We start from the raw sequence: 26,842 nt of genomic DNA on the forward strand, positions 1-26,842 counted from the left end.
GAGTGCGCGGTGGGCACCTGCCCGCCCGCGGAGGGGGAATGTGCCCCGCAGCCCCGCCATCCCGTCTCCTGTCCCCCGTGCGCAGGTGAATGGGTTCAGCACGCTCGGGGAGAACATCGCTGACAACGGAGGTGTGCGGCAGGCGTACAAGGTGGGTGGGCGGCGGCCCCTTCCAGGGAGGGGCAGGGGTCCCTGGCTCAGCTGGGGGGCCCTCCCCACCCGCCTGCCTGCTCCAGCCGAAGCTGCGTCCTGCGGATGCCCTCCCTCACTCCTGGAGGCACCAATGGCCTGGGTGGGCAGGACGACAGATGCCCACCTTCTGCCCGTCCATAGCTGGGCCTCGACACTCTGGGGAGGCCACCGCCCTCCAGCTCCCGAAAGGCAGAGACTGACAGCCACAGTGACCTCTTCCCCACACCCACCCCTAACACCCCTGCCCTACAGCCCCAGAACAGGGGTGCCCAGAGGCTCTGTCCAGGTGCACAGCCACGTGGTGGGCACCTGGCAAGGGGACCCACATGGTCCCTGGGGGTGCCCAAACGGGCCCCCCACGGCAGCGGCGGAGCCCCCACCTGGGACGGGCTGGCTCCACGGACTCTGGGGTCCTGCGCATGCTGTCCGGAGGCAGAAAGGGCCGCCTGGCCCTCCGGAGCCCATGCCCAGGACCTGTCTGGTGGCCTCAGGCTTACCTGAAGTGGCTGATGGAGGGCGGCAGGGACCCCCAGCTGCCAGGACTGGAACTGACCCTCAATCAGCTTTTCTTCATCAACTACGCGCAGGTAAGGGCTGCAGGCCCCGCCCCCGCCCGCCCCAGGCGCCGCCACCTGCACTCATCCAAGGAGACTCAGGGCTTTCCCCGGCAGTGCCCCCAAACACACACACTATAGGACACCCCCAGGCTCGGGCAGGACCAGAACCGAGAGCCCGCGGGCTTCTGGAGGATGGAGGGGCGAGCGGGAGCTGGCGGGGATTCCCGAGGGAGGAACCTGCGCTGCCCTCCCCTACCTGGAAGGGGCAGCCCGGGCTGGCGGGCCCCGCTCGTGCCTGGAGAAAGTAGGCGCCGCGCCCCCCACAGTCTCCCCCACCCCCACCCCTCCTCCCCTCCCGGCGCCCGCGGGGAACGCACCCCTCGCCGGAGCTGGCCGCGTCCCCTCCTGGGTCGCAGCCTGGCCCGCAGCCTCCCCCGGTGCGCCCGCAGGTGTGGTGCGGAACCTACCGGCCCGAGTTCGCCGTCCAGTCCATCAAGACCGACGTCCACAGTCCGCTGAAGTACAGGCAAGCGCCCGCCCCGCGCCCCCCGCCCCCGCGCCCCGGCCCCGGCCCCCGCCCCGCCGTCCTCAAGCCGCCGCCCTCCGCCCGCAGGGTGCTGGGCTCGCTGCAGAACCTGGCGGCCTTCGCCGAGGCGTTCAACTGCGCCCAGGGCACCCCCATGCACCCGCGGGAGCGATGCCGTATCTGGTAGTCAAGGCCCCGCCGCCCTGCGCGGCCCACGCCCGCCCGCCGCCGGGAAGCGCCCGCGGCCCAGACCGTGCCGCCGGCCAGGCCCCGGGTGCGCCCCGAGCGAGCGCAGACGCCGCCGCAGGCCCGGCCGCCCCGCGCCCCGCCGCCGCGCGAGGGTCACCGCCGCTCCGTGGTCCTCGCCTACGTCCGCAGCGCGTCCTCCTGGAAAGTCCAGAGCTAAACACTTGAGCTAAGTAAATGCTTCAAAGAAGCCGGCTCCTTGCCTCTGTTGGGGTCTGAGGGCTCGGTTTCCCCAGCACTGTCCTTCAGGGGACACAGAGGTGACCAAGCTGCCCGAGGGGCCCATCCTCGGGGACCCCACTTGACTGGGGTTGGGGACCTGGGAGCCACACTGGCAGTCCAGAGGAGGGGTTTAGACACCCCATGATCATTTCTAACGACCACTCACTGAGGAGGGGAGGGGACAGGGAGGCAGGGGCAGAGGCAGGGATGGGGGACACGGGTACCCCGGCTTGGAATAAGTACAGGGGAGGTGCTGAGGTCACCTGAGAGGGCCACAGCTGGGAGAGGGGGCCAGGAGTTCTGCTTTGGGCCTGTCAGGTCTGACACTTGCTACACCTCCCCAGAAGGGGGTCTCACTCCATGACGACCATCCTTCCAGCCAATCAGCCCTCTCCCTAAGCCCCCAATGGCCTCCCAGACTTAGCAGGTGACAGGAAAACCACTCCCTCCTCTGCTGTCCCCCCAGCCTTGAGCCTCCCCCAACCTGGAGTGTCACCTCAAGGAAATGACAGGGCAGTGAGATCCCAACCCCACGTCCTTCTGGGGGACAGGGACGTTCACAGCAGGGAAGTGACTCCTGGGGACCGTGGCACACCGGGCCGGCCCGGAGGAACCCAACAGGCGGCGAGAGGGGGCTGTGAAGGAGCGGGTCGGAGCCAGGGACAAAAACCACACAGCCCAGGGCCCCAGCTTTAATGGCTGTTTAAATGCGGGGAGCAGGCAGCTCGGCAGGGCGTCCCGGCGATTTCTGGAAGGACTCTTCACCTCCAACTCCCGGCCCCTCCCAGATCCGCCGAGGCCTGGGGCCTTCATCTGCCACACACATCGTCACACTGCAGGGACAGAGGGACCCCATCAGGTGGCCACACTGCCGGGGGGCAGAGGCGGCTGAGCCCACCAGCCAGGAGGCGCGCTGGAGGCGGGAGGCAGCCCCCGTCACTCACTGCCCTGGACTCGGGCACAGGGACAGAGGCACCCCCCAAACCATGGAATCCCTGCGGCCGCCCCTCAGCCAAACCCCAGTGCCCCCAAAGGCCGACAGGACAGGCCTCTCCTCTCCCCTGTCTGCCCACCCCCCACCCCTGCCCTGTCCCTCAGCCCCTCAATCCTCTGCACGGATTCCCCTGCTGCAAAGTGGGGTCCCCGAGACATCTGCCTGGGGCTGCTGAGCACAACACAGACGAAGCCACACGGCTCCAGCTCAGCTTGGCCTGCGGCGCGGGCTCCACCCCAGGGCAGCCAGCAGCCCCCCGCCTGCTCCCAGGCCCGAGCTCACCTGGGGCGGCTCACTGGCCTGGACCTCGGCCGAGATGCCCAGGGCCTGGAGGATGCTCTCCTGGGGGATGTAGTCCCCAGGGGACTTTTGGACAAAATGCAGCAGCACCTTCTCTCCACCTGGAGCACCAGTGGGGAGGCGGTTGGGGTGCGGGGTCAGCGCGACCCTCCCCGGCAGGCCTCCGTGTGTCCGATCAGTGGGCCCGAGGGGAGGCGTGGGGCAGCCTGCTCAGGGATCCGTCCCAGTACCACCCGGGGTACCACCCTCAGCCATGTGTGCAGGCTCCCCCTGCCCCACTGCCACAGCCTCTCCCACCCTGGAGAATCACTGGGATGAGTGAGCCCCCAGTCCAGGCTGATGCTCAGAGCAGGGCCACCCCAGCAAGGAGGAGCAGAAAAACAGGGAGGTGCTAGAGGGAGAGCCAGTCTCAGGCTCTGCATTCAGCAAGAGTGTCCCCAGCTCCCTCCCGGGCACCAGCTCTGTCCCCTGACCCCGCCTGACCCACCTTTGCTGACCACAAGCAGACCCCCACTCTGCAGCAGGTCCCCGGATAGGTTCCCCTGGAGGCCGGCGGCCTTGGCCTGGAGGGAGGGGACCAGGGCTTAGCCAGCCCTCGGGGGAGAGCCCCAGGCAGCTGCTGCCCCCCACCCAGTCCTGCCCCACCTAGGCCTCCACCCACCTTGGCAGCCACGTCGCGCACCGGCTTCCCCAGGGCAGCGGGCAGGATGCTCAAGCTGTTGTACCTGCGGCGGCAGCAGCTGCTCGCTTGTCCAGGCACCTGGGCCAAGACTGAGCCCCAACGCCCGCCCCTCCTCTGGGAGATGCCCAGGTTAGCGCCCACCCTCAGGCCTGCCGCAGCCACCCTTCCTAGCAGAGACTCCGGGGAGGGCCAGGGGCAGCCAGAGCAGCAACCTGCGCGGCCCACAGACGGCAGGGCCCCGGCCTGGAGGGCCCAGCCTGGAGGAGCTGGCTAGGGCCCTGCAGAGCGGGCAGAAGCCTGGACTGGGCCCAGGCTGGCTGTGTCCAGGGATCTGGCACCGCAGGCACTAGAGGCTGGGGTGGCCATGATGGGGGGTCCGGGCCTGTGGGGGTCAGGGCCTGGGCAAGACGCCTACCCAGAGCCCGTAACAGACGCCCAGCACTCGGGACAACCCGGCAAAAGGGACGGCCAGAATGTCAGTGCTACGGGGGCCGGCTGGCTGGGGGAAGCAGGGGGGCGGGGGCAGGGGGCAGAGGGGCAGGGGCTGGGGGTCCAGAAGCAGAGGGGTGGGGAGCGGTGCCGGGTTCTGCCCACACACTCACCGCTTGAAGCCCAGCTCCTTGTAGAACCGCTTGCTCTCATCCAGATAGAGCTCTGGAAAGCACAGACCTCAGAGTGGGCCCCAGGCCCTGCCCCTGCCCCACCATCACCATCACCCAGCTCACCCTCCTCCAGCCACCCTCACCCACAGTCTGTGTCCAGGTTGGGGGGTACAGGGAAAGTGGGGACAGCCACAGACAAGGCTTTTGTCCCAGCCTCTCCTGCTTAGGGTGGGACGTCTGGGTCCCATCTACAGTGACAAAGATCCTTGGAGGCCCCTCACAGATGGAGACCGAGGCCCAGAGAGGAGGGTCAGGAGGAGGGTCTCCGGGCGGCTCCAGTGGGGGGCTGGGGGCACTCACCTCCCGAGAAGTAGCCGCCTTCCAGGAACTCCTGCAGGCCCAGGGCCTCGGGCCCCACGCCCACCAGGCGCACGCCGTGCTGCTCCAGGAGGCCCTGGAGGCCGCTGAGGTCCCGGGCGATCCAGCGACACACCAGGCAGCCGAAGCGCCGCAGCCCGGCCACCACGCACGCCCGCTCCTGCCACAGGCTCCGTAGCTCCACCGCCTGCGGCCGGAGGCCCGGTGAGGGGGCGCCCGCGCCCGCGCCCCCGGCCGGCTCCCCGCCCCCGCCTGCCCGGCCTCACCTCCCCGGTCACCGCATTCTGCAGGACGCACGCGCCCACCCGGGCCAGGTCCAGGCTGCTCATGGCGGGGCCTCCCGGCTCCGCGCCCCGCGCCTCCGCCAGCCTCCCAGCCGTGCCCCCAGGCTCCAGGCTCCCGGCAGCCCCAGGCTCCTCCCCGGCCCTCTGCCGCCCCGGGCCCTGATCCCCGCTGCAGGCCCCTCGCTCGGGGTTGCAGAGCGTCGGCCCCGGCTCAACCGGGTCTCTTCGTTTGCATATGCATGAGGCTTCGGCCAATGGGGCGGCCGCTCTGGCGGCAGGCGGAACTTGGGGGCGCGGCCTTACGCACGCGGTGCGCCTGCGCAGAGTGCCGCGGCTCGGAAGTGGCGGCGCCGTGGGTCCCTGGGGCTCTTGCGGGCGCCCGGCCGGGGGGAGGGGCCATGGCGCGACCTCCGTCCCCAGGTCCTGCCCGGGGGTCCTCAGCTGGGAGGAGGCTGCAGAGGGCCCCGGGGCGAGGCCGTAAGGGGGGCCGCCCCTGCTGACCCCGCGGCCGTGCTGCTCCGGGTCCCGCGGGGGAGCGCGCGCTACTGTCCCAGCACGAGGAGGTCGTGGCCCCGCGCTGCAGGCGGGAGTCGCCCCGGGAGTGAGCGAGGCCACCGGGGACGGAGGGGCGCTGGCCCGGTGGCTCCGAGGTGCCGCCCCCCGTGGTGTGGCGGCGGCCTGACGACCACAGCCCGTTCCCGCGTGGGTCCCTGATTGTGTTTGCCGGTTTTTACCCGTCGGGGGCTGCCTGAAGGACCCCAGTAAGAGGCGGGCCTTTGTCTCACCTACTCGGACCTCTCTCGGGGCACAGAACTTGCTATACAGAGGACGTGAGATGCAAATGAACAGTCTGCTGCCACCTGGAGCAAAGAAAAGAGTGGGGAAAACAAATCACACAGAAAACCAGGGAGGAGAAGCTGGGGAGTAGGAAACTTTGGGGAATAAAGGCCTTGGAAAGCCCCCGTGTATGCTGGAGAAACTGGAAAGCCTTGTGCGTGCCCAGGGCTGGGAACTGCTCAGAAGAGAGGGTAACTTTTCGCCTCTGGCTGATCTTGATGCTCACACAAGCAGGACGTGCAAGCTTAGGCAGAGCTGTAAAGGGCTTCACTAGCATTGACCAATGCCCCAACACAGAGCCAATATGCAAACACTCAGTATTTTTTCTTTCCCTTCTTACTTACTTTATTTTTTTCTCCGGGCATTTAAGGAAATCTGTTAAACCGCTAGCTGGCCACTAAACTAAAAGAATAGCGACCCCTGAGACAAAACACAACAAAGAATATAGTCTTTATGAAAAACAGAGAACTTACCAAACAAGCAACTACAACCCTCAGCCAGCAATAGCAACAAATCCTGGGAAGGGGAAGAATCTGATTTCCAGATTTAACACATCATAATATTCAAAATGCCCAGTTAAAAATATTAAAAAGCCTACAAAGAAGCAGGAGAGTGTGATCCATTCACAGGAAAAAAAATATTGACAGAACACATCCCCGATGCAGCCCAGAAATTAGACTTACCTGACAATGACTTTAAGTTAATATGCTAAAATTGTTGAAGGAAATCATGGACAGAGAACTAAAGAAGTCAGGAAAATGATGCATGAAGAAGTAGGAAATAAAGAGATAGACAGAAATAGTGAAAAGGAAAGAAATAGAAAATCTGAGGCCAAAAGTTCAGTAGTATATTGAAAAGCATGAGAAATTCATTAGAGGGTTTCAACAGCAGATTTGAGCAGGCAGAAAACAGAACCAGTGACTGGAAGATAGGGCAGTTGAAATTGTCCCGTCTAAGCAGCCAAAAGAACGAAGAGTGGAGGAAAATGGACAGAACCTCAGAGACATCTGGGACACTGTCAAGCATACCAACAGACACATTATGAGGGTTCCAGAAAGAAAAGGCAGAAAGGACAGAAAAAATACTTGAAGAAATAATGGCCAAAAACTTCCCAAATTGATGAGACATGAACATGCACATCCAAAAAGCTTAGTGAACTCCAAGTAGGATAACTCAAAAGAGGTCCACACTGAGACACATTAGAATCAAACTATCTGAAGACCAAGGCAAAGAGAGATTCTTGAAAGCAGCAAGAGAAGAATGACTCGTCACATACAAGGGATCCTCAATAAGATTAAAAGCCAATTTTGCATTGAAATCATGGAGGTCAGAAGTGAGATGATAAAGTGCTGATAGAAAAAACTGTCATCTAGGAATTTTTTGTCCACCAAAACTATCCTTCAAAAGTGAAGGAGAAATTTCAACACGATAAAAACACTACAGCTAACATTATACTCTGGTGAAAGGCTGAAAGTTTTCCCCTAATATCAGGAATAAGACAAACATGCCCAACCTCATCACTGTTAGTCATCGTTGTGCTGGAAGTTCAAGTTCTAGCCAGAGAAATTAGGTAAGAAATGGAAAAAGATATGCAAATTTGACAGGAAGAAATAAAGCTATCTCCATTTGCAGATGACATGATCCTATGAAAAGCTCTGAAGGAATCCACAAGGACGCTACCAGAAAAAATAAACAAAAACACCAAAGTTGCAGGATACAAGATCAACATGCAAAAATCGATTGTTTCTATACATCAGTAATGAGCAATCTGGAAAAAAACTTAAGATGATACCATTCATGAAACATCTAAAAGAATAAAATACCTAGGATAAATTTAACCAAGGAGGAGAAAGACTTCTATGCTGAAAACTACAAACATTGCCGAAAAAAAGGAAAGAAAGCCTAAATAAAGGGAACCACACCCCCTGTTCATGGATTGGATGACCTTATATTGTTAAGGTGGCAATACTCCACAAAGCTATCTGTAGATTCAACACTAGCCCTATCAAAATCAATGGCCTTAAAGGGTAAAGGTTGAAACTGATCATGTTTTAAAACTTCAACTTTCATATGAGACCAAGGGAAGAGATATCTATTTGGTACAGGATCTAAATTTTCTAAACGGTACAACTCTACAGTCGATTTGTTCAAACACCACAATTGCATGGAACTTTGAATAGGAAGTGAGATACGGTAGGTTAGTATAAGCTGGAGTGAAATAGTGACACATCCTAGAGTAATTTGAGCAGATAATAAAAAATATATTTACAGCCTCCCCCTCCCCAGCCCCAAGGATCTGGGGGAAGGTGCAGATGTGTTGGACATCCTCACCTGGACTGGTGTTGATGTTGTCACAAACATTGGGACTGGCGGTTTGATGTGCTGAGCCCTCGAGCATGGGACTTGCCCTTATGAAGCTCATTACCACAAAGGGGAGTCTAAACTTGCATGTAATGGTGCCTAAGAGTCTCCCCCTGAGTACCTCTTTGTTGCTCAGATGTGGCCCTCTCTCTCTCTAACTGAGCCATCTTGACAGGTGAACTCGCTGCCCTCCCCCCTATGTGGGACCCAACTCCTAGGGGTGTAAATCTCCCTGGCAACGCAGAGTATGACTCCTGGGGATGAATGTGGACCTGGCATCGTGGGACTGAGAGTATCTTCTTGACCAAAAGGGGGATGCAAAATGAGACGAAATAGTTTCAGTGGCTGAGAGATTCCAAATGGAGTCCAGAGGTCACTCTGGTGGACATTCATATGCACTATATAGATAACACCTCTTAGGCTTTAATGCATTAGAATAGCTGGAAGTAAATACCTGAAACTACCAAACTCCAACCCAGCAGTCTGGACTCCTGAAGACAATTATATAATAATGTAGATTACAAGGGGTGACAGTGTGATTGTGAAGACCTTGTGGATCACACCCCCTTTATCTAGTGTATGGATGAGTGGAGGAATGAGGATAAAAACTAAAGGACAAATGGGGTGGGATGGGGGGATGATTTGGGTGTTCTTTTTTCACTTTTATTTTTCATTCTTGTTCTGGTTCTTTCTGATGTAAGGAAAATGTTCAGAGATAGATTGTGGTGATGAACGCATAACTATATTATCATACTGTGGACAGTGGATTGTATATCATGGATGATTGTATGGTGTGTGAATGTATTTCAATAAAACTGAATTTAATAAAAAACAAAAAAATCGATGGACTTGTTTGCAGAAACTAAAAAGCCAAACCTCGAACTTATATGGAAGTGCAAGGGGCCCCAAACAGCCACAGCAATCTTGAAAAAGGAGAACAAAGTTGGAGGACTCACAGTTCCTGACATCAGAACTTACCACAAGGCTACAGTAATTAAAAGGGGGAAGATGTGACATAGGAAGTCCCAGGAGTCAGCTCTTCCACCAGAACAAGGATTAAAAAGGCAGGAACTGCGTGAATCAACTACTTTGAAACTCTGGAGACCAATGGAACTCTGTACAGCATCCAGGGAAGAGTGATAGGAAGATGCTGGTAAAGTACAGTAAGGACCAGTAAAGTGCATGCTGGGTTATCCACCACACTTACAGCAGGCTACAGTGGGATCTAGCCCCTGGCTAGCTCACTGGTGACAGAAAGGGATGGGCAAATCCTCGTCCCCAAGACCAGGGGTGGTCGCAGCCAATCGCTGATCATGCGATCACAGCTTTTGATTAGCAACTTATCCTTGGGGGCCTTAGGGGCAGAGCTAAGGATGTTGCCCATCCTGCCCCCGACGAAGGCGGCTGAGGAGACTTAAAGATGCTAAGCTTCCTCGGGGCTGCAGGGGGCAGCTGGCTGAAGGATGCTTTTGCTGGGCAGGCCAGGAAAGCTCAGCTTTGGGGAGCAGTGGAAGAAGCTCCTGATCCCCTCCCCGGGGTGGGTTGGAGCCAGTCTGTGCCCCCCTTCCTGAGTCCCCAGCCTCGTTTTGGCTGGGAAAGACTGACTTGGGAAAGTCCTTTCGGACGTGCCCTCCTCCCAGAATTTGCCCTCCAGGTGAAAGCTTGAGACAACAAAAGGAGTATAAGAAATCATAGAGGCAGACAGTCTGGGGCAAAGACTTCCCTGCTTTAAGCACCCAGGAGAGGGAGGTCTGCCTTCTGGGAAACAGAGGAGACAACCAAACTGCTGTAAACAAGGGACTCCAAAACAACGAACAAGCAGAAGCCCAGGACAAGACACAGGCCCAGAGAAGACGGAGAGGACCCTAAGTCCTGCATTGGGTGGACCTTCCTGATAGGAGGGCTGAAGCCCAAGAAAAATATCCTGCCATCTACTGATCGTTCTCTTGAATGCAAAGGAAAGGAGAGAATTCTGGAAGATTCAAGAGAAAAGCAACGCGTTATGTACAAGGGAGTCCCGATTAGATTGAGTGCTGATTTCTTGTCAGAAACCATGGAGGCGAGAAGGCAATGGGCTGAAATACTTAAAGTGCCAAAAGAAAATAATTGCCAACTGAGAATTCTGTATTCAGTGAGATGTTCTTTAAAAAGTGAGGGAGAGATTAAGACATTCCAGATAAAGACTGAGGGAGTTCGTCACCACTAGACCTGTCCTACCATCAGTGCTAAAGGGAGTTCTTCAGACTGAACACAAAGGCCACTAGACAGTGGTTCCAAGTGGCATAAAGAAAGACCTCCAGTAAAGGTAATCATTGGGGAATTATAAATGCCAATATTATTGTAGTGTATTATCTGGTATGGAACTCCACTTCTTACTTCCTACAGGTGCCAAAAGGCAAGTGCATAAAAAAAGCAATGATAAATCTGTGGTTTGGATATACAATGTACAGACATAAGTGGTAACAAGTACAAAAAAAGATGAGAGGACCTGGGAATATAGGAAAAGTGTATGTGTATGCTACTGAAGTCAGGTTGTTATCAAACCAAATACAACTGTTGTATTTTAGCATGCTGCATTTTAACCCCATGGTAATCACAAGGATGATATTTGCAAAATATATCCAGATAGAAAAGTGAAGGCAGTCAATACAGTATAACATACACACACAAAATAACTATAAACGTAGGCAGTAATGGAAAAGTTGAGAAACAACAAAAGGTATAACACTTACACAGGCTAAACAGCAAATGGCAGAAGAAAGTCCTGCATTACCAGCAGTGACTTTAAATAGAAATGGATTAAACTCTCTGGTCAAAAGACAGAGATTGGCAGAGTGGATTAAAAAAAAGCATGACCCAACTATATTCTGTTTATAAATGACTCACCTTAAATTCAAAGACACAAGTAGGTTGAGAGTGAAAGGATGGAAAAATGTATACCGTACAAGTAGTAACCAAAAGAGGGCTGTGGTGGGTATACTAATATCAGATAAAATAGACTTTAAGTCAAAAACTGTTTCAAGGAACAAAGACAGACATTATATACTGATAAAGGGGTCAATTTAACAAGAAGATGTAACAATTATAAATATATATGCATCTAACAGCAGAGCCCCAAAATATATGAAGCAAATACTGACAGATCTGAAGGGAGAAATTGATGGCTCAACAATAGTAGGAGACTGTAATATACTACTTGCAGTAATAGATAGAACTTCTAGTTACAAGATCAATAAGGGAATACAGGACTTGAATGATACTCTAAACGAAATAGATGCAATAGTCATATATAAAACACTTCACCCTACAGCAGGATACACCTTCCTCTCAAGTGCACATGGATCATTCTCCAGGATAGAACATATCTTAGGTCACAAAATGAATCTCAATAAATTAAAAAATATTGAAATCATACAATGTATCTTCTCCAACCACAACAGAATGAAGCTAGAAATCAGTAACACAGGGACAAATGGAAAATTCACAAATATATGGAAATTTTAAAAAGTACTCTTAAACAACCAATAGGTTAAAGAGGAAACCACAAGGGAAATTAGGAAATATCCTGAGATGAGTGAAAATGAAAATACAACATACCAAAATTTATGGAATGCAACAAAGGCAAGGCTGATAGGGATATTTTAGCTCTAAATGCTTACATTAAAAAAAGAGAACAGACTTCAAATCAGACACCTGACCTCAAAAATGGAAAAACTAGGAAAAGAAGAACAAAATAAACCCAATGTGAGCAGAAGGAAAAAATAACAAAATTTAAAGCAGAGATAAATGAAATAGAAAACAAAGAAAGAAAGAAAACGATAGAATCAATGAAACCAAAAGTTGATTCTTTGAAAATATCAATAAGATTGGCAAACCTTTAGCTAGACTGATAAGAAAAAAGAGAGAAGATACAAATAATGAAAATTGGAAATGAAACAGGACAATATAAAAAGGGCTATAAGAGGATACTATGATTAACTGTGTACCAATAAATTGGATCACCTAGATGAAATGGACAAATTCTTAGAAACATGCAAATACCTACACTTCAAGAAGAAATAGGAGATCTCAAAAAACCAATTACTTGTAAAGAGATTGAATCAGTAATCAAAAACCTTCCAATAAAGAAAAGCCCAAGAGCAGATGGCTTCTGTTTCAGTTTGCTAAAGCTGCCAGAATGGAATATACCAGAAATTGATTGGCTTTTATAAAGGGGGTTTATTTGGTTACAAGATTACAGTCTTAAGGCCATAAAGTGTCCAAGGTAAGGCATCAACAGTAGGGCACCTTCACTGGAGAAAGGCCATGGCATCTGGAAAACCTCTGTTAGCTGGAAAGGCACGTGGCTGGCATCTGCTTTTTCCCAGGTTGTGTTTCAAAATGGCATTCTCCAAAATGTCAGTGTCAGCTTCTCGGGGCAAACTCTGGGCTAGTACCTCCAAAGCATCAGGAAAACTGTGTTTCAATGGCTGTCTTCAAAATGTCTCTGTATGTTGCAGCAGCTAGCTAGCGGTGAGCTCCTTCTGCCTGAGCTCTTATATAGTGCTCTAGTAAACTAATCAAGGCCCATGCTGAATGGGTGGGGCCACACCTCCATGGAAATTATCCAATCAGAGTCATCACCTACAGTTGGGTGGGTCACATCTCCATGGAAACAACCTAACCCAAAGGTTCCAACTTAATCAACACTAATACATCTGCTCCCACAAGATTGCATCAGAGAACATGGCTTTTTCTGGGGGACGTAAGACATCCAAACCAGTATAGTAATGTTGATAGCAGCACTAATCACAACAGACAAAACGTGAAAACAACCCAAGTGTCCATCAACTGATGAATGGATCAACAAAATGTGGCGTGTGCATACCATGGAATATTATTCAGCCATAAAGAGGAAGATTGTGAACTAATCTCTGTATTTTTATTTGTTATAATTAAAATGTATCACCTTTGTAATTAAAAATCCAATCAAATTAAAAAAAAAACAACAAGAATGAAGCTCTGGTGCCTGCTACAACGTGGATGAGCCTTGAAGACATCATGCTGAGTGGAATAAGCCAGGCACAAAAGGACAAATACTGTGTGATTCCACTTATATGAGGTGTCCAGGATAGGTAAATTCACAGAGACAGTCAGAATCGTGGTGGTTACCAAGGGCTTGGGGAAGCAGAAACAGAGAGTTATTGCTTATTTGGTATAGAGCTTCCATTCAGAGTGGTAAAAAAGTTTTGTGACTAGATAACGGTGACGGCTGCACAACATCGTGAATTTACAAACCGCCACTGAATTGTACACTTCGAAATGGTTATAAAATGTTATGTGTATTTTATGTGTAATTTTACCACAATAAAAAAATCTGGGGAAAAAAAGAATATAGGGCTTGCAATGGAACAAATCTGGGACAATTTGGGCACCAAAATAAATAATGATATTAATGGGTTATACGCCATTGATTGCAGCAAGAAACATAAGGCCATGATGTAAGTTAGTGAGTGGATGGACTTATGGATGATGGATGCGTGGGTGGATGGGTGATGAATGGAGAAGGAAGGAGGGAGGGAGGGAGGAAAGAAAAGAAGGAGGAAGGGAGTGTGATGCATATATTATGTCCCCCAGAAATAGCCATATTCTTTGATGCAATCTTGTGGGGGCAGATGTGTTAGAGTTGAGTAGGTTGGAACCTATTGGTTCAGTGTTTCCATGGAGATGTGACTCAATCATCTGTGGGTAAGACCCTTCATTGGATTATTTCCATGGAGGTGTTATCCCACCCATTGAGGGTGGGTCTTTATTGGATCACTGGAGTACTTTAAAAAGAGCCACACAGGCCCAGACACTGCTACAGCCAAGAGGGACACTTTGAAGAACACACAGGGGCTGAGAGAGCAACTAAGAGTGATATTTTGGAGGAGCTGCAGCTATGAGAGGACAAAATGCCCCAAGAGCAACATTTTGGAGAATGCCATTTTGAAACGCAACCAGGGAGCAAGCAGACACCAGCCACGTGCCTTCCCAGCTAACAGAGGTTTTCTAGACGCCAATGGCCTTTCTCCAGTGAAGGTACCCGATTGTTGATGCCTTACCTTGGACACTATATGGCCTTAAGACTGTAACTGTGTAACCAAATAACCCCCCTTTATAAAAGCCAAGCCATCTCTGGTGTTTTGCAAAAAAGCAGAATCAGCAAACCAGAACAGGGAGGCAGGAAGGAAGGCAGAAAGGAAACTCTCCCTCCAGCAGCTGATGTAGAAAGAGTGATATAATTAGACCATCTCCATTAGGCAACCACAATGGCAGGAATCATCAGTGGGTGAAAGTCTGCTGAGAAGCAGCTTATTCACACAGTCTCAAAGCATCTCTGCACACAACGCTGATTATTAGGAACAGAAAAATAAAACACACCACACATTCAATGTAAAATGAGTCTGATACATGCTATTCACATGTTGCCATATCAATGGCTCGTCTCCTTTCACCCCAGTCGAGAGGGAGGGGCCGGCAGGCCCGTCCAGCGATGAGCAAGGAGAGGCTCCGGGGACTCAGGAAAGGCCGAGGGCAGGGTTGGGGCCGGGCAGCTCTGGGCGTCCAGGGAGAGGTGCGGAGACAGCTGGGAGCAGAAGGGCCTGGGGCGCAGACAGCCCGACCCTGGGCTGCTCCGGGCACAGGCTCCCCAAGGCTGCAGGCAGCGCCAGGGTGCGGGGAGGGCCCTGTGCACCGATCTCACTGGCAGGGAAGGTGGGTGGTATCCCACCGTCACCTGAGCTGTGACCCGGGCTTTCTGTCCACTGGTGGAAGCTGAAGCAACAGCAGGGACGGGGCCCCCGCCAGCTCCCCTGGCCCCACATTCTGCTCAGGGCGGAGTGGCAGCTCTAAGCAGGCCCGGCCCGGAGGCGGTGTCACGCCAGGGCCCCAGTGCTTGTTGCCCAGCGGGTCGGGTCCTCCCTCCTAATGGGCCGTCTCCTCCACGGCCACCGTGGTGACGTCCGGCTGCGCCTGCAGGAGCTCGGAGGCCGCGGCACCCCCGTCTGCACCTGCGGCCTCCTGCGATCTGCGCTGCTGGAGAAATGCAGCGTGAAGGTGCAGCCTTCCCCGGGCCCCAGCCCTCAGGCCTCCAGCTTCCGGGGTCATTCCCCTGGTTTTTAATTTGAGGAATTGTGTCGTTGCATCCAGAGGTAGCTCGCTGTAGACTTAAGGACTCAGAACCCCCAAAGAACTGCAAGCTCTACCCCATATCCCAGCAACAGCCACCAGAGGTCGCCGGCGGGCCAGCAATACCTGGAGAGACACTCACCTTGTCCAGACAACCTGCAACAGGGAGAGCACGTGGTCAGGTGTCAGGACAGAGCTGCGGACCCGGCCGCAGGGGTCAGACACCGGGGGCGGGAGTGGGGGATCCGAGAGCCAAGCAGGGGTCTTCAGACAGCAGGAGGGGGCGTCAGGCAGCAGGTGTGCCAGCTCCCTGTTCCTCGCTGCGTGGCTTCCCAGAGCCTGACCTTCTCTCCTGCGCCGGCTCAAGGATCCCGCCGGGCCTGTCGCCCAGGAAGCCCCAAGGGATGTGGGGACACGAGGGGGTGGCCCTGCCTGCCCTCCCCAGCTCTCAGCCTCCATGGTCACATCTTGCTGCAGCTCACTGCTCTGACAGGCACAAGGGGGGTGGGGCACACTTCCCCAGGGCAGGGGACATCCCAGCCCCCTCAGGGAGCAGGTGCCGCGGGGGGTGGAGGGGCGAGAAGGGAGATGGAGCCCCCTCTCCAGTCCCACCGAGACCCTGAGAATCGCCTGCACCCCGGGCCCCAGGGTTAATCCGAGAAGCGGGCCGAGCACCGCCAGGGGGAGCTCTCGCAGCCGAGCACAGCCCACCTGAGACCCCCCACTGGCCCCAAGGGCAGCTGAGAGCTGGAGTAAGGGGTGGGGAGCTGGGTACCAAGGCAGGGGGCCCTGTCCCTGGGGCCAGCAGGAAGCCCACCTCACTCTGCCAGTAAATCCTGAGGTGCACTGAGGGCCACCTCCCCACATGTGGGAGGGGACAGAGCCGTGGAAGGTCAAGGGCGCATGGACTGAGTCCAAAAACACAGATGGGGTTACTCGCCTGGAGGCCTTTTGTTTTTTGTGCAGATCCAGATTAAGGCAGGTGCAGTGAGGCCAGCGGGGAGGATGGCCAGGTACAGAAACGGCCTTGAGGAGAAGCAGGTGGTGTCTGAGCTGCTGGTTCCAGGGGTGGCCTCCCACTCCAGTGGGCCCTGGCACCTGGGGGAGAGGAGCGGCGGGAACTGGGGCAGCTCGGCAGAGACGCGGGAGGGGGCGGCCGACAGCGAGGGGCTGGGGCTTGGAGAGGCCAAGAGCCCTCCCTCGGTCCTGACCCAGGGATGCCCGGAGCCCAGGGGACCCAGGTTGGCACAGCGCCCGTCCCAGTCAGCTCCCGGTCAGGTTCGTCTCCTCGGTCCCCAGGAAACTCAAGTCTGAGCCGACTCCGCCCTCCTCAGCCTATCGCAGGCAGCTGCCTGTTTCCACGGGAGGGGCAGAGCAGTCAACTGCCAGGGCACCTCGAGGGCTCCTCCTGGGAGCAGGGACTGAGGCCACCCCAGGGCCACTTACCTGCTCCAGGGCTGACACTCGTTCAGGGCCCCGTGGGGAGTGAAGGTGCCCGGTGGGCAGTCTTCACACACTGTGTCCTGCCACTCAGTGCCTGAGAGAGCAAGGGGACAGCCGGGCAGAGGGGCTGAGTGGCCAGGCTGGGGGCAGCTGGGGCCTCTCAGTCCCCCTTCTCCCCCAGGCTTGGGGGCTGGGGCAGCCTCCTGTGGCTGGTCAGAGGGAGCAAGACTTTTAGAGCAGGGTCTGGGGTCAGCTCTGAACTGTCCTGGGATTTGAGAGTCTGGAGACCCAAATGTGTCATTTGGATCAATTGAGATCCTTTTAATCACCTTTTTTTTAAATTATAGTAACAAACACAACCTAAAAATTTCCCCTTTAACCACATTCAAACACAGAATTCACTGCTGTTAGTTACATCACCATGTTGTGCCACCATCACCCCAGCTTTCCCATCACCCCAACAGCAATTAGTCTTTAACTCCCCCTTCCAACTGGCCCTCCCCAGCCCCTGGTAACCTGTATTCTACTTTCTGACTCTATGAATTTGCTTATCCTAAGTTTCATATCAGTGAGGCCATACAGTATTTGTCTTTTTGTGTTTGGCTTATTTCACTCAACATTATGTCTTCAAGATTCATCCAAGTTGTCGCATGAATCAGAACCTCATTCCTTTTCATGACTGCATAATATTCCATTGCATGTGTATACCATGTTTATCTGCTCATCGGCTGGGGGCACTTGGGCTGCTTCCACCTTCTGCGATTGTGAATGATGCCACAATGACGTCAGTGTGCAAGTATCTGGGTCCCAGGTTTCTTCAGTACACACCCAGAAGTGGGATTGCAGGGTCACATGTAATTCTACACATACTTAACTTTCTGAGGAATCGCCAAACTGTCCTTCAAGGAGAGGCCTTTGAGCCCCCCACCCTACTCTTCCCTAATCTCTCCCACGCCCCCTCCCCCATCCTCTCCAGCCCCCACTGCCCCCACCCTCCCTTAACCTTGGTCCTCTGCTCTCCCCTAGCCCCCCTCCCATCCCTCCCCTTCCCCTCCCCAGCCCTCCCCTCCCCCAGCTTCCTTCCCCTGCCTGCTGCTGCCTCTTTCTGCTGCTGCCAAGAGGGGCTGGGATCTGGGGGTCTGTCATCAGAGGTTTCTGGACCATTGAATGATCCCCACTGGTCATGAAAAGGGGTGAGGCTGGGCTGTGCTGGGGGTGGGCACAGGAACCCGGGGAATTACACTGGCCCCAGTTCCCAGCGCCTCCCTGGCCTGAGTTCCCAGGGGACAGATGGGGGCGGGGGCAGGCGCCAGCTCACCGTTCCTCTGCACCCGCTGGCCTGGCCGGCAGATGGTGTGGGGTCGGCACAGGGCGCAGTGGTCCCCGTCTTCCCTGACACAGATGCGGCCCTGGGGGCAGCCACACACGGTGTCCGCGGTGCTGGAGCACTTCCGCCGGCTCATCAGGCCCATCACTGGGGTTCAAGAGGACGAGCGGTCAGCAGTGGCAAGAGCTGCCGTGGGCAGTAGTGAGCTCCCCATGCCGGGAGAAGACCAAGCAGGGGCTTCCCAGCACAGTCGGCCTCTGGACTCTGCCCCTGCCCGGGTGGCACTCTTAGTGCCCAGAGGGGCTCGGCCCCAGGCCCCCGGATCTGAGGCCCAAAGGGCTCCAGAGGCGGCAGCAGCAGCTGAGGGGGGAGGCGGGAGGCCCCTGGGAGGGTCCCCTTCACAGGGGGGCCTCGCAGGGAAACTGAGACCCTCTGCCCTGAGCCGGGAGTGGGGGTGGGGCCGGCGGGGAGGCAGCCCCGCCCCCATCCCCGCCCCCTCCCGGGGTCCCCGCCTCCCGGGCTGGTTTCCCAGCTCTGCTAAGCCGGCTAGTCCCTCCCAGAGCTGGAGGTGGACGTGGGGCAGCACCTGCGCCCCAGCCGGTCAGTGAGGAGCTTTCGCGGGGGCGCTGGGGGGCGGCACAGGAAGTTGTGGGCGCAGCTGGAAGCTTCTAGTCCGGGCCTCACCTGAGACCGGCATGCAGAGGCCTGGGCTCCGGGAAGGGCCGGGGAGGGAGCGCCCGAGCAGGGCGGGGGTGGGTCCCGGCCCGGGGGCAGGCCGGGGGCCTGGGGAGGCGGGTTGGCTGCCGCCTCCGGGGGGCACGCCGGGCTCCCACCTGGGTCGCAGACGCGGCACTGCAGGCACTCGCGCAGGCCGTTGGGGTGCGCCGTGTAGGTCCCCGGGGCGCAGGGCGCGCACACCGTGCGGGTCGCCTGGCCGCAGGCCTCTCTCACCCGGAAACCTGCCGGCGCCGAGGGCGGGCAGCTGAGCAGGGCAGCGGGGTCCCCGAAGGGCCTGGCGGAATGGCCGGGAGCCCCAGGCCGGCTCTGCCACCTGCCGCGGGGCTGGGGTCGCCTTCTCAGCGCCCTGCTCCTGGCCCCTGGCGGGCTGGCTCTGCCCCCCACCCCCGGCCGCCCGGGTCCCGGCTTCAGGCCACCCCATGGTGGGGGCTCCAGGGGCCTGGGCCGGGGGAGGGTCCCCCCAGGCTCCACCCACCTGGGCTGCACTTGGCGCAGCAGTGGGAGCCCGCGGGGAACTCCTGCTCCGTGCACGGGGGCGGCGCCGGGGCCAGGCAGGAGGCCGCCAGGGAGAGGAGGCCCAGCGCCTGCGGGACGGGCCCAGGGGCAGCGCGTGGGGGGTTGGGGTCGCGGGGATGGGGGGCAGTCTCTGGCTGGCTCCTGCTGTCCTGCCTGGCCCGGGCGGCCCCTGGGGAGCCAGCGGGTCAGACCTCAGGCTGTCCTCAGGGGCTCACAGGCCCCGGAGGGGGACGGGGTGGTCTCGGGGACAGAGGTGAGTTCGGGGCCACCGTTTGAGGGCCCTTTGGAGCCCCGGTTGCACGGCTGACCCTGCTGGGTGGTCAGCAGGGACCTCCTGAGCAGGAGCCACCTTTGGTGGAAGGTCAGCCCCCCAAACCCGACCTCCGGGCACCCAGGGAGGCTGTGGGCATCGGCTGCCCCAGCCTGCAGGGCCCAGCCCTAGGACACCTCCCAGCTGAGGGACTCCCCTCAGCTTCCAGGGGGGCTCCCCACCGCAGCTGGCCCGGAATGTGTCAGAGGGGTGGGGGGCACAGAAGGAACAATTCTGCTGGATTGTATATGGGGGGGGGGGTGCTTCCTGGCCCCTCCCGGGGTGAGGGCAGTGCTGGGGGTGAGGTCAGGCTGAGAGACTGAGGGCATCAGGGCGAGTGCAGAACGTGGAGCAGGGCTCAGGGCAGGGGGACAGTGGGAGCAGAAGAGGGAGAGCAGTGGGGGGACTGCGGAAATGGGGGGCAGACAGACGGGGGCTCGGCAACTCACCAGCCTTAGGCTGTTGACCTTGGGTGCCAGGTCCCCGGGGGGAGGCCACATGTCCCCTCAGTTCGCCTCAGCCCCGGGCAGCTGGCCCAGGACCCCAGCCGGAGGAAGAGGCTTGGAGCAGGCCCCTGCCATCGTGGGCTGAAGACGGCAGGAAACCAGAAGGGGCAGCAGGAGAACAGCGCAGGGCGTCTAAACTCAGAGGGAGGGGTGCACCCCGCGGGCGGAAACAGCTGGAGAGGGGCAGGGGCCTGGCTTTGGGGTTTTTCTTTTCTTTTTTTATTCAGGTGAAGTGCACATATCAACAATGAACCATTTTGAAGGGCACAGTTCAGTGGTGTTTCCATTATTTGCAATGTTGTGCAACCACCAGCACCTCTGGTTTGAAGACTTTTTCATCACCCTAAACCCCGTTTCATCAAGCACATGTGCTCTCCTGCCCACACCACCTCGAAAACTCTAATCTACTTTTTGTCACTGTGGATTTGCCTTTTCTAGATATTTCAGAAGAGTAGTGTCATTCAACGTTTGCCGTTTTTGTCTGGCTGATGGCACTTAGGATGTCTCCAAGGTTCATCCACGGTGTAGCAGGTGTCAGAGCGTCACGCTTTCCCGCAGCTGGCAATCCACCGTCTAATAAACCACATTTTCTCCGGTCATCGGCTGATGGAGGCTTGATTGCTTCCACCCTTTTGGGGATTATGAATCAGGCTGTAGACATGCGGGCACAACTTTCCGGGGGGGAGGGCGGGGGGCGTGTGCTTTCGTTTCTCTTGGGTGTAGATCTAAGCATGGGATTGCTGGGTCATATGCTAATTCTATGCTCAACTTTTTGAGAAACTGCCAAACTTTCCCACAGTGGCTGCAACATTTTACGTTCCCATTGGCAATGTCTGAGGGTTCCTATTTCCCCACATCCTCTCCAACAAGTGTTATTTTCCATTTTCTTGACTAAAGTCATCCTAGTGGGTGTGCAGGGTTCCCTTATGGAGGCTTTGATTTGCATTTCCTTAGTGATGGCAAACATCTTTTCATGAGCTTATTGGCCATGTGAATATCTTTGGAGATGTGTCTATTCAAGTACTTTGTCCATTTTTAAATTGGGTTGTTTTCCTTTTTGTTGTTGACTGGTTGGTGCTGTTTGTGTATTCTGGATATTAACCTGTTGTGAGATACATGGTTTCCAAATGTTTTCTCCCATTTGGTGGCTGTCTTTTCACATTCTTGATAATGTCCTTTGATGCACAAAAGTTTAAAATTTTGATGAAGTCCAATTTATCTATTTTTTTTTTCTTGCTCATGCTTTGGGTGTGATAGCTAAGAATTCATTGCCTAGTACAAAGTCCTGAAGATTTCCCCCAACATTTTCCTCTAAGAGTTTTATGATTCTAGCTCTTATATTTAGATGGTTGATCCTTTTTTTTTTTTTTTTGCTTTGTAATCAGTATATTAAGGAGGCATTCATACTTTTCAAGAATCGCTTAAATTCTGATATCCAGATTTAAGCATGTGAACATATGATGACTTTTCACCTTACAATTAAAGCTATCCATCATAATTTGCTGCACTGCCAGCACTAAATCACAGTTACTTTGGAGCATGAGTTAAATGGTTTAAGGCAAGCCCAAGAAACACCTGCCTCTCTCATACATGCAAACTCCTCCTCCGTGTAAGTTTCTCTTCACCTTAACTTCTAAGGTGCCCAGCTCCTGCCAGCACGACTCTGGGGCTTACCACTGTCCAAAGAGAAGGGAAAAAATAAATGTAACCACGACTGAGCAACACATTTAAATATTTTTTAAAAAGATGGCTCAGCAGAAGGGAACACAATCATAGAAGTGCATGCCCTCGGGAAGCAGCATATTACAATAAACCCCTTCTTTAGAAAGCTGTCGTTTCTATTACTGATAACAGACTAAATTATATACTGTGCCATCTTCAAATAACAGTGGCAGCAAAAGAATAAATGCAGAAGCATCACAACAGATCCCACTGAATGCAAATAACTAGATAGACCAACACTCCTCTACTAATTTTGTTTTCTGATTGTCAGTTAAATACAGTTTTAATTTCATAGCTTAACAAGGAAGGGTCAGACCCTGAAGCCAGTACATAGCTTATGCTTGGCATTTCACTCGAAGCTATGGCAGGTGCTCGGTGAAAGACGACGACAGGGTGTGGCCCAACAAATGCCAAGGGGACTTTTCTTTTTTTTTAAACCCAAAGTAGTTTTTCCAGGTATTAAACTTCATCTTGCACACTGAAGTCATCATACATACAGGGCAAAGTCAGAGCTTTTCTATTTGAGTTATCTTCATTTAACTTTTAAAACACGACTGTAGTTGAATATTCAAACAAAAACGACAGCAAGTAGTGAGCTGACTATGATTACAGTCCTTCGCTTACTCAGTACTGAATTTGAAACGCCATCGGGGAGTGTTACTCGTGGCCCCACTGAGAGTTTTCTCAGGCCGCCTCTGGGTGCCATTTGTCATCCTCACGTGCTTCTTCATCGCCCTGGCGCCACCTTCCCTGACTGGGATCCAGCGCCGCCGGTTCTACCTGATCCACTGCATCCGTCTCTTCTACTTCTTTCCTCTCAGGTGGGAGTTTTAGGACAGTTTATCAGGAAAGAGCAAGCGGTTCTCAGGAAAGTTTACCTTACACTAGATGATTAGGCACCCTCGGCATATGGCCACGGTAAATCGGCACGCCTTCATTTAGCACACACCTGAGAGCTCCACGCCGGATTGCTCCATGGTGCGGTTGTTGAGAGTGGGTGCTGGCTTTCGGAGCCACACTGCTTCAACCAAGCACATGTAAAGTTCTCCTCGTCGAGTGAAAGCAGCACGATCCTTCTGAACTAAACAATGACACTATCTCCTGGCTCCAGTCCTGGCTCTTGGTCTCTTCACCACAGACTGTCATCTTCTGGCATCTTCCATGCCTTTGCCAACATGAACGTCTTGAATCTTCTTCTCTCTAACATCTTCCTTCCATTGCAACTTGTACGTCTATCTTCAGGACTGATCTGTTCCCCGTGGCCCAGCATTCCATGCACAGACACTGAATTTGCTGATCCATTCCAGGTTCTAGCTGATGAATTATTTGCATTCCTTACCTCGGCAGCTGGGACAGCACTCTACTGCTTCTTTCTTACCACCTCAGCCTTCACTCTTGTCACAAATCACATTCTTTTGCAGAGCTGGTTTTCTTGTTGCACCATTATATAAATCTTCTAAGGTTACCGAGAGCTGATGTAGAACATTTTTACCTCTCCTTTCTGTCTGCATTCTTCCATCACTTCCACAAAACACATCAAAGGTGTCCATGCGGGAGCTGGAACCCGCAACTGCTCTCCACCCTCTTTGATGGGCTGTTTTCCTTCTTTATCATATAATCCTCTTTCCTTTGCATCAGACAGCACTTCATAAGCTTGGGAAATCTGTTTGAACTTTCCTCCCTCATTTAGATTCTTATCAGGGTGGTACTTCAAGGCTAGTTTCCTTTTTCAACTCTCCCTGGGTGGAATTGGGTTTGACCCCCAAAACATCATGGTAACTGGCTTCTTTCACCATTTTCTGGTGAGCGGGCTAAGCCAGTGAGAGGAAGCGGGGAGCAGCGTGGTGCTGTGTGCTACTAAGGCAGCTGCTGCTCCTCTGCCTCTCACCGAGTGTTCTGGAAAGTTCCACTGGTCTTTGATCCACTTTGCGTTAAATTTTGCATATGTAGTGATATAGAGGTCCAAATTCATTCTTTTGCACTTGGATATCCAGTTTTCCAGCACCATTTGTTGAAGAGACTACTCTTTCCTCACTGCATAGTTTTGGCACCCTAGTCAAAAATCAATTAGTCATAGATGTGTGGGTTTATTTCTGGACTCTCAACTCCATTCCATTGGTCTATACGTCTATCTTTATGCCAGTACCACACTGCTTTGATTAATGTGGCTTTATAGTAAGTTTGTAAATCTAAAGGTGTGTGTCTTCCTAGCTTGTTTTCCATTTTCAATATTGTTTTGCCTATTCTGGGCCCTTGCAATTCCATATGAATTGTAACGTCAGCTTTTCAATTTCATCAAAAAAAGGCCATTAGAACCTTGACAGGGTTGCATTGAGTCTGCTGATCACTTTGGAGAGTACTGCCGTATTAATATTAAGTCTTCCAGTCCATGAACATAGGATGTCTGTTAATTTATTTCAGTCTCCAGTTTCTTTCAGCAATGTTTTGTAGTTTTCAGAGTACAAGTGTTGACTTTGTTTTGGTTTCCTAGGTTGCCCAAGCAAATACACGAAAAGGGTCGAGTTAAATATGGGAATTTATTAGCTCAAGGTTTTAAGGCCAGGAAAGTGTCCAAATCAAGGCATCATGAAGACAAGGCTTTCTCCCAGAAGATTGTGGTGTTCCGGGGCTGCTGCAGGGCTGGCAGCCTCCCCTGGACTCTCCGTTCTCTTCTGGGTTCCACTGAATTTCATTTCTGGCTGCTCCCCACGGCATTCTCTCTCTTTCCACTTACGAGAACTCCAGTAATAGGATTAAGACCCATCCTGATTGAGGTGAGCCACACCTTAACTGAATAACCTCATCAAAAGGTCCTACTTACAATGGGTTCACAAGCAATGGATTAAGTTTAAGGACATGTTTTTCTGGGGTACATACAGCTCCAAACCACCACAAGCACTTTGGTTACATTTATCCTAGGTATCTTATTCTTTTGGTTGTTATTGTAAATGGGATTGTTTTCTTAATTTCCTTGTCAGATTATTTATTGCTGGTGTATAGAAACACAACTGATATTTTAGTATTGATCTTCTACCTTGCAACTTTGCTAAATTCATTTCAGGAGGGGTGTGTGTGTGTGTGTGTAATCTATGGGATCTTCTATATATAGAATGTCATCTGCAAATAGGGAAAGTTTAACTTCTTCCTTTCCAATGTGGATGCCCTTTAATTCTTTTTCTTGCCTGACTGCTCTGGCTAGGATTTCTAGCACCGTGAAGATAATTGTGAAGGTTGCATCCTTGTTCCTGATCTTAGACGGGAAAGCTCTCCATCTTTCACTATTGCATATGATATTAGCTGAGGGCTTTTCATAAATGGCCTTTTCATGTTGAAGAAGTTCCCTTCTCTACCTACTTTGCTGAATGTTTTTATCATGAAAGGATGTTGAGTTTTCTTAAATGCTTTTTCTGCATCCATTAAGATGATCATGTGTTTTTTCCCCTTTAGTCTATTGATGTGGTGTATCACATTGATTGATTTTCTTATGTAAAACACCTTTGCAATCCTGGGGTCAATCCCACAGGGTTTATAAACCATTTACTATGGTGTTAGGTTTGGTTGCTTAGTGTTTTGTTGAGTATTTTTATGTTTATATTCATAAGGGATATTGGTCTGTGGTTTTCTGTGGTGCCTTTGGTATCAGGGTAATGCTGACCTCATAGAATAAGTTAGGAAGTGATCCCGCCTCTTACATTGTTGAAAGAGTTTGAGTAGGATTAGAGTTAATTCTTCTTTAAATGTTTGGTAGAATGCACCACTGAAGCCATGTAGCCCTGGACTTTTCTTTTCTAAAAGGTTTTTGCTTACTGATTCAGTCTCTTTACCTTTTATAGGTTTATTGACATTTTCTATTTTTCTTGAGTCTTTTTTTTTTTTTAGTATTTTGTTTGTTTCAAGGAATTTTTCCATTTCATCTAGATTATCTAATTTGTTGGCATACAATTGCTCATAGTATTCTCTTATAATCATTTTAAACTCTGTAAGTTTGCTAGTAATGTCTTCTGATTTTAGTTATTCGTGTCTTCTCTTTTTTTCCATAGTCAGTCTGACTAAAATTTTTCCAATTTTGTTGATACTCTTGAAGAGCCATAAGTTTTGTTATATTTTCTTCTTCGTTAATCTCATGGTATTTTCTAATTTCCCTTGTGATTTTTATTTGACCCATTGGTGGCTTAAGAGTGTTTTGTTTAATTTCCGTGTACTTGGAAATCTTCCAGTTTTCCTTCTATTATTGATTTCTGGCCTTACACCATTGGGGTCCTAAAAGATACTTGGTATGATTTCAATACTTTTTAAATTACTGAGAATTGTTTTATGGCTTAGTATATTGTCTATCATGGAGAGTGATCCATATACATTTGAGAAGAATGTATATGCTGCTATTGTTGAGAGGAATGTTCTATCAATATCTATTAAATCTACTTGCTTTATAGTGTTGTTCAAGTTCTCTATTTCTTATTGATCTGTTTAGATGTTCAATACATTATTGAAGTGGGCATTGAAGTCTCCCATATTTGCCTCATATATTTTGGGGTTCTATTGAATTGTGCATGTATGTTTATAATTGTTATATCTTCTTGAGGAATTGACATTTTATCAATATAGAAGGTCCTTCTTTGTTGTTTGTAACAATTTTTTTACTTAACATCCATTTTATCTGATATTAGTATAGCTGACCCAGCACTCTTTTGATTGCTATTTGCATGGGAATACCTTTTCCCATCTTTTCATATCAACTTAGTTGTGTCTTTGAATCTTCATTTTGCTTTATCCATTCTGTCAATACTGTCTTTTAAGTGGTGATTTTAACTCGTTTGCATTTAAAGTTATTACTGATAATGAAGGATGTACTTCTGCCTTGTGCTATTTGTTTCATAGATGCCACATCTTTTTGTTTTTCAGTTCCTCCAATACTGCCTTCTTTACCAGTGTCTTTATTTCTTCACATGG

At 52.4% G+C, this 26,842-nt stretch overlaps 2 protein-coding genes, 1 long non-coding RNA gene and 1 pseudogene across 8 annotated transcripts in view; 2 read left to right on the plus strand and 2 right to left on the minus strand.

The window, feature by feature from the left end:
* The window catches only part of MMEL1 (membrane metalloendopeptidase like 1), a 33,785-nt gene extending 32,096 nt beyond the window's left edge, over positions 1-1,689 (plus strand). The window contains exons 20-23 of the mRNA XM_037828718.1: positions 86-151; positions 684-779; positions 1,199-1,275; positions 1,363-1,689. Of these exons, the coding sequence (XP_037684646.1) occupies positions 86-151; positions 684-779; positions 1,199-1,275; positions 1,363-1,462 (339 nt within the window). The 3' untranslated portion in view covers positions 1,463-1,689. The remainder of the gene's footprint in view (positions 1-85; positions 152-683; positions 780-1,198; positions 1,276-1,362) is intronic.
* Positions 1,690-2,421: 732 nt separating this feature from the next.
* On the minus strand, positions 2,422-20,286 carry PRXL2B (peroxiredoxin like 2B). 6 transcript variants are annotated; one of them, XM_037828721.1, is made up of 9 exons: positions 16,271-16,578; positions 15,473-15,486; positions 4,966-5,843; positions 4,682-4,886; positions 4,322-4,373; positions 3,699-3,762; positions 3,525-3,600; positions 3,020-3,138; positions 2,422-2,576 (listed from the first exon to the last, which is right to left on the minus strand). In XM_037828721.1, exons 3-9 carry the CDS (start codon positions 5,026-5,028, stop codon positions 2,553-2,555), a joined length of 603 nt encoding a protein of 200 aa, XP_037684649.1. In that variant the 5' UTR covers positions 5,029-5,843; positions 15,473-15,486; positions 16,271-16,578; the 3' UTR covers positions 2,422-2,552. The 6 variants fall into 6 exon arrangements, with proteins under 6 accessions (XP_037684649.1, XP_037684647.1, XP_037684650.1 ...); XM_037828719.1 differs by lacking the exon at positions 3,699-3,762; XM_037828722.1 differs by lacking the exon at positions 3,699-3,762 and having other exon boundaries at positions 2,440-2,576; positions 4,952-5,843.
* Positions 18,620-20,767, plus strand: LOC119528073. Its single transcript, XR_005215548.1, has 2 exons — positions 18,620-18,700; positions 20,609-20,767. It is a non-coding gene; the product is annotated as an uncharacterized LOC119528073 (long non-coding RNA).
* Positions 20,768-22,973: 2,206 nt separating this feature from the next.
* Positions 22,974-23,688, minus strand: LOC119528069 (annotated as a pseudogene).
* Positions 23,689-26,842: the final 3,154 nt, after the last annotated feature.

The sequence above is a fragment of the Choloepus didactylus genome, chromosome 2 (assembly GCF_015220235.1).
Source record: "Choloepus didactylus isolate mChoDid1 chromosome 2, mChoDid1.pri, whole genome shotgun sequence".
NCBI lineage: Eukaryota > Metazoa > Chordata > Mammalia > Pilosa > Megalonychidae > Choloepus > Choloepus didactylus.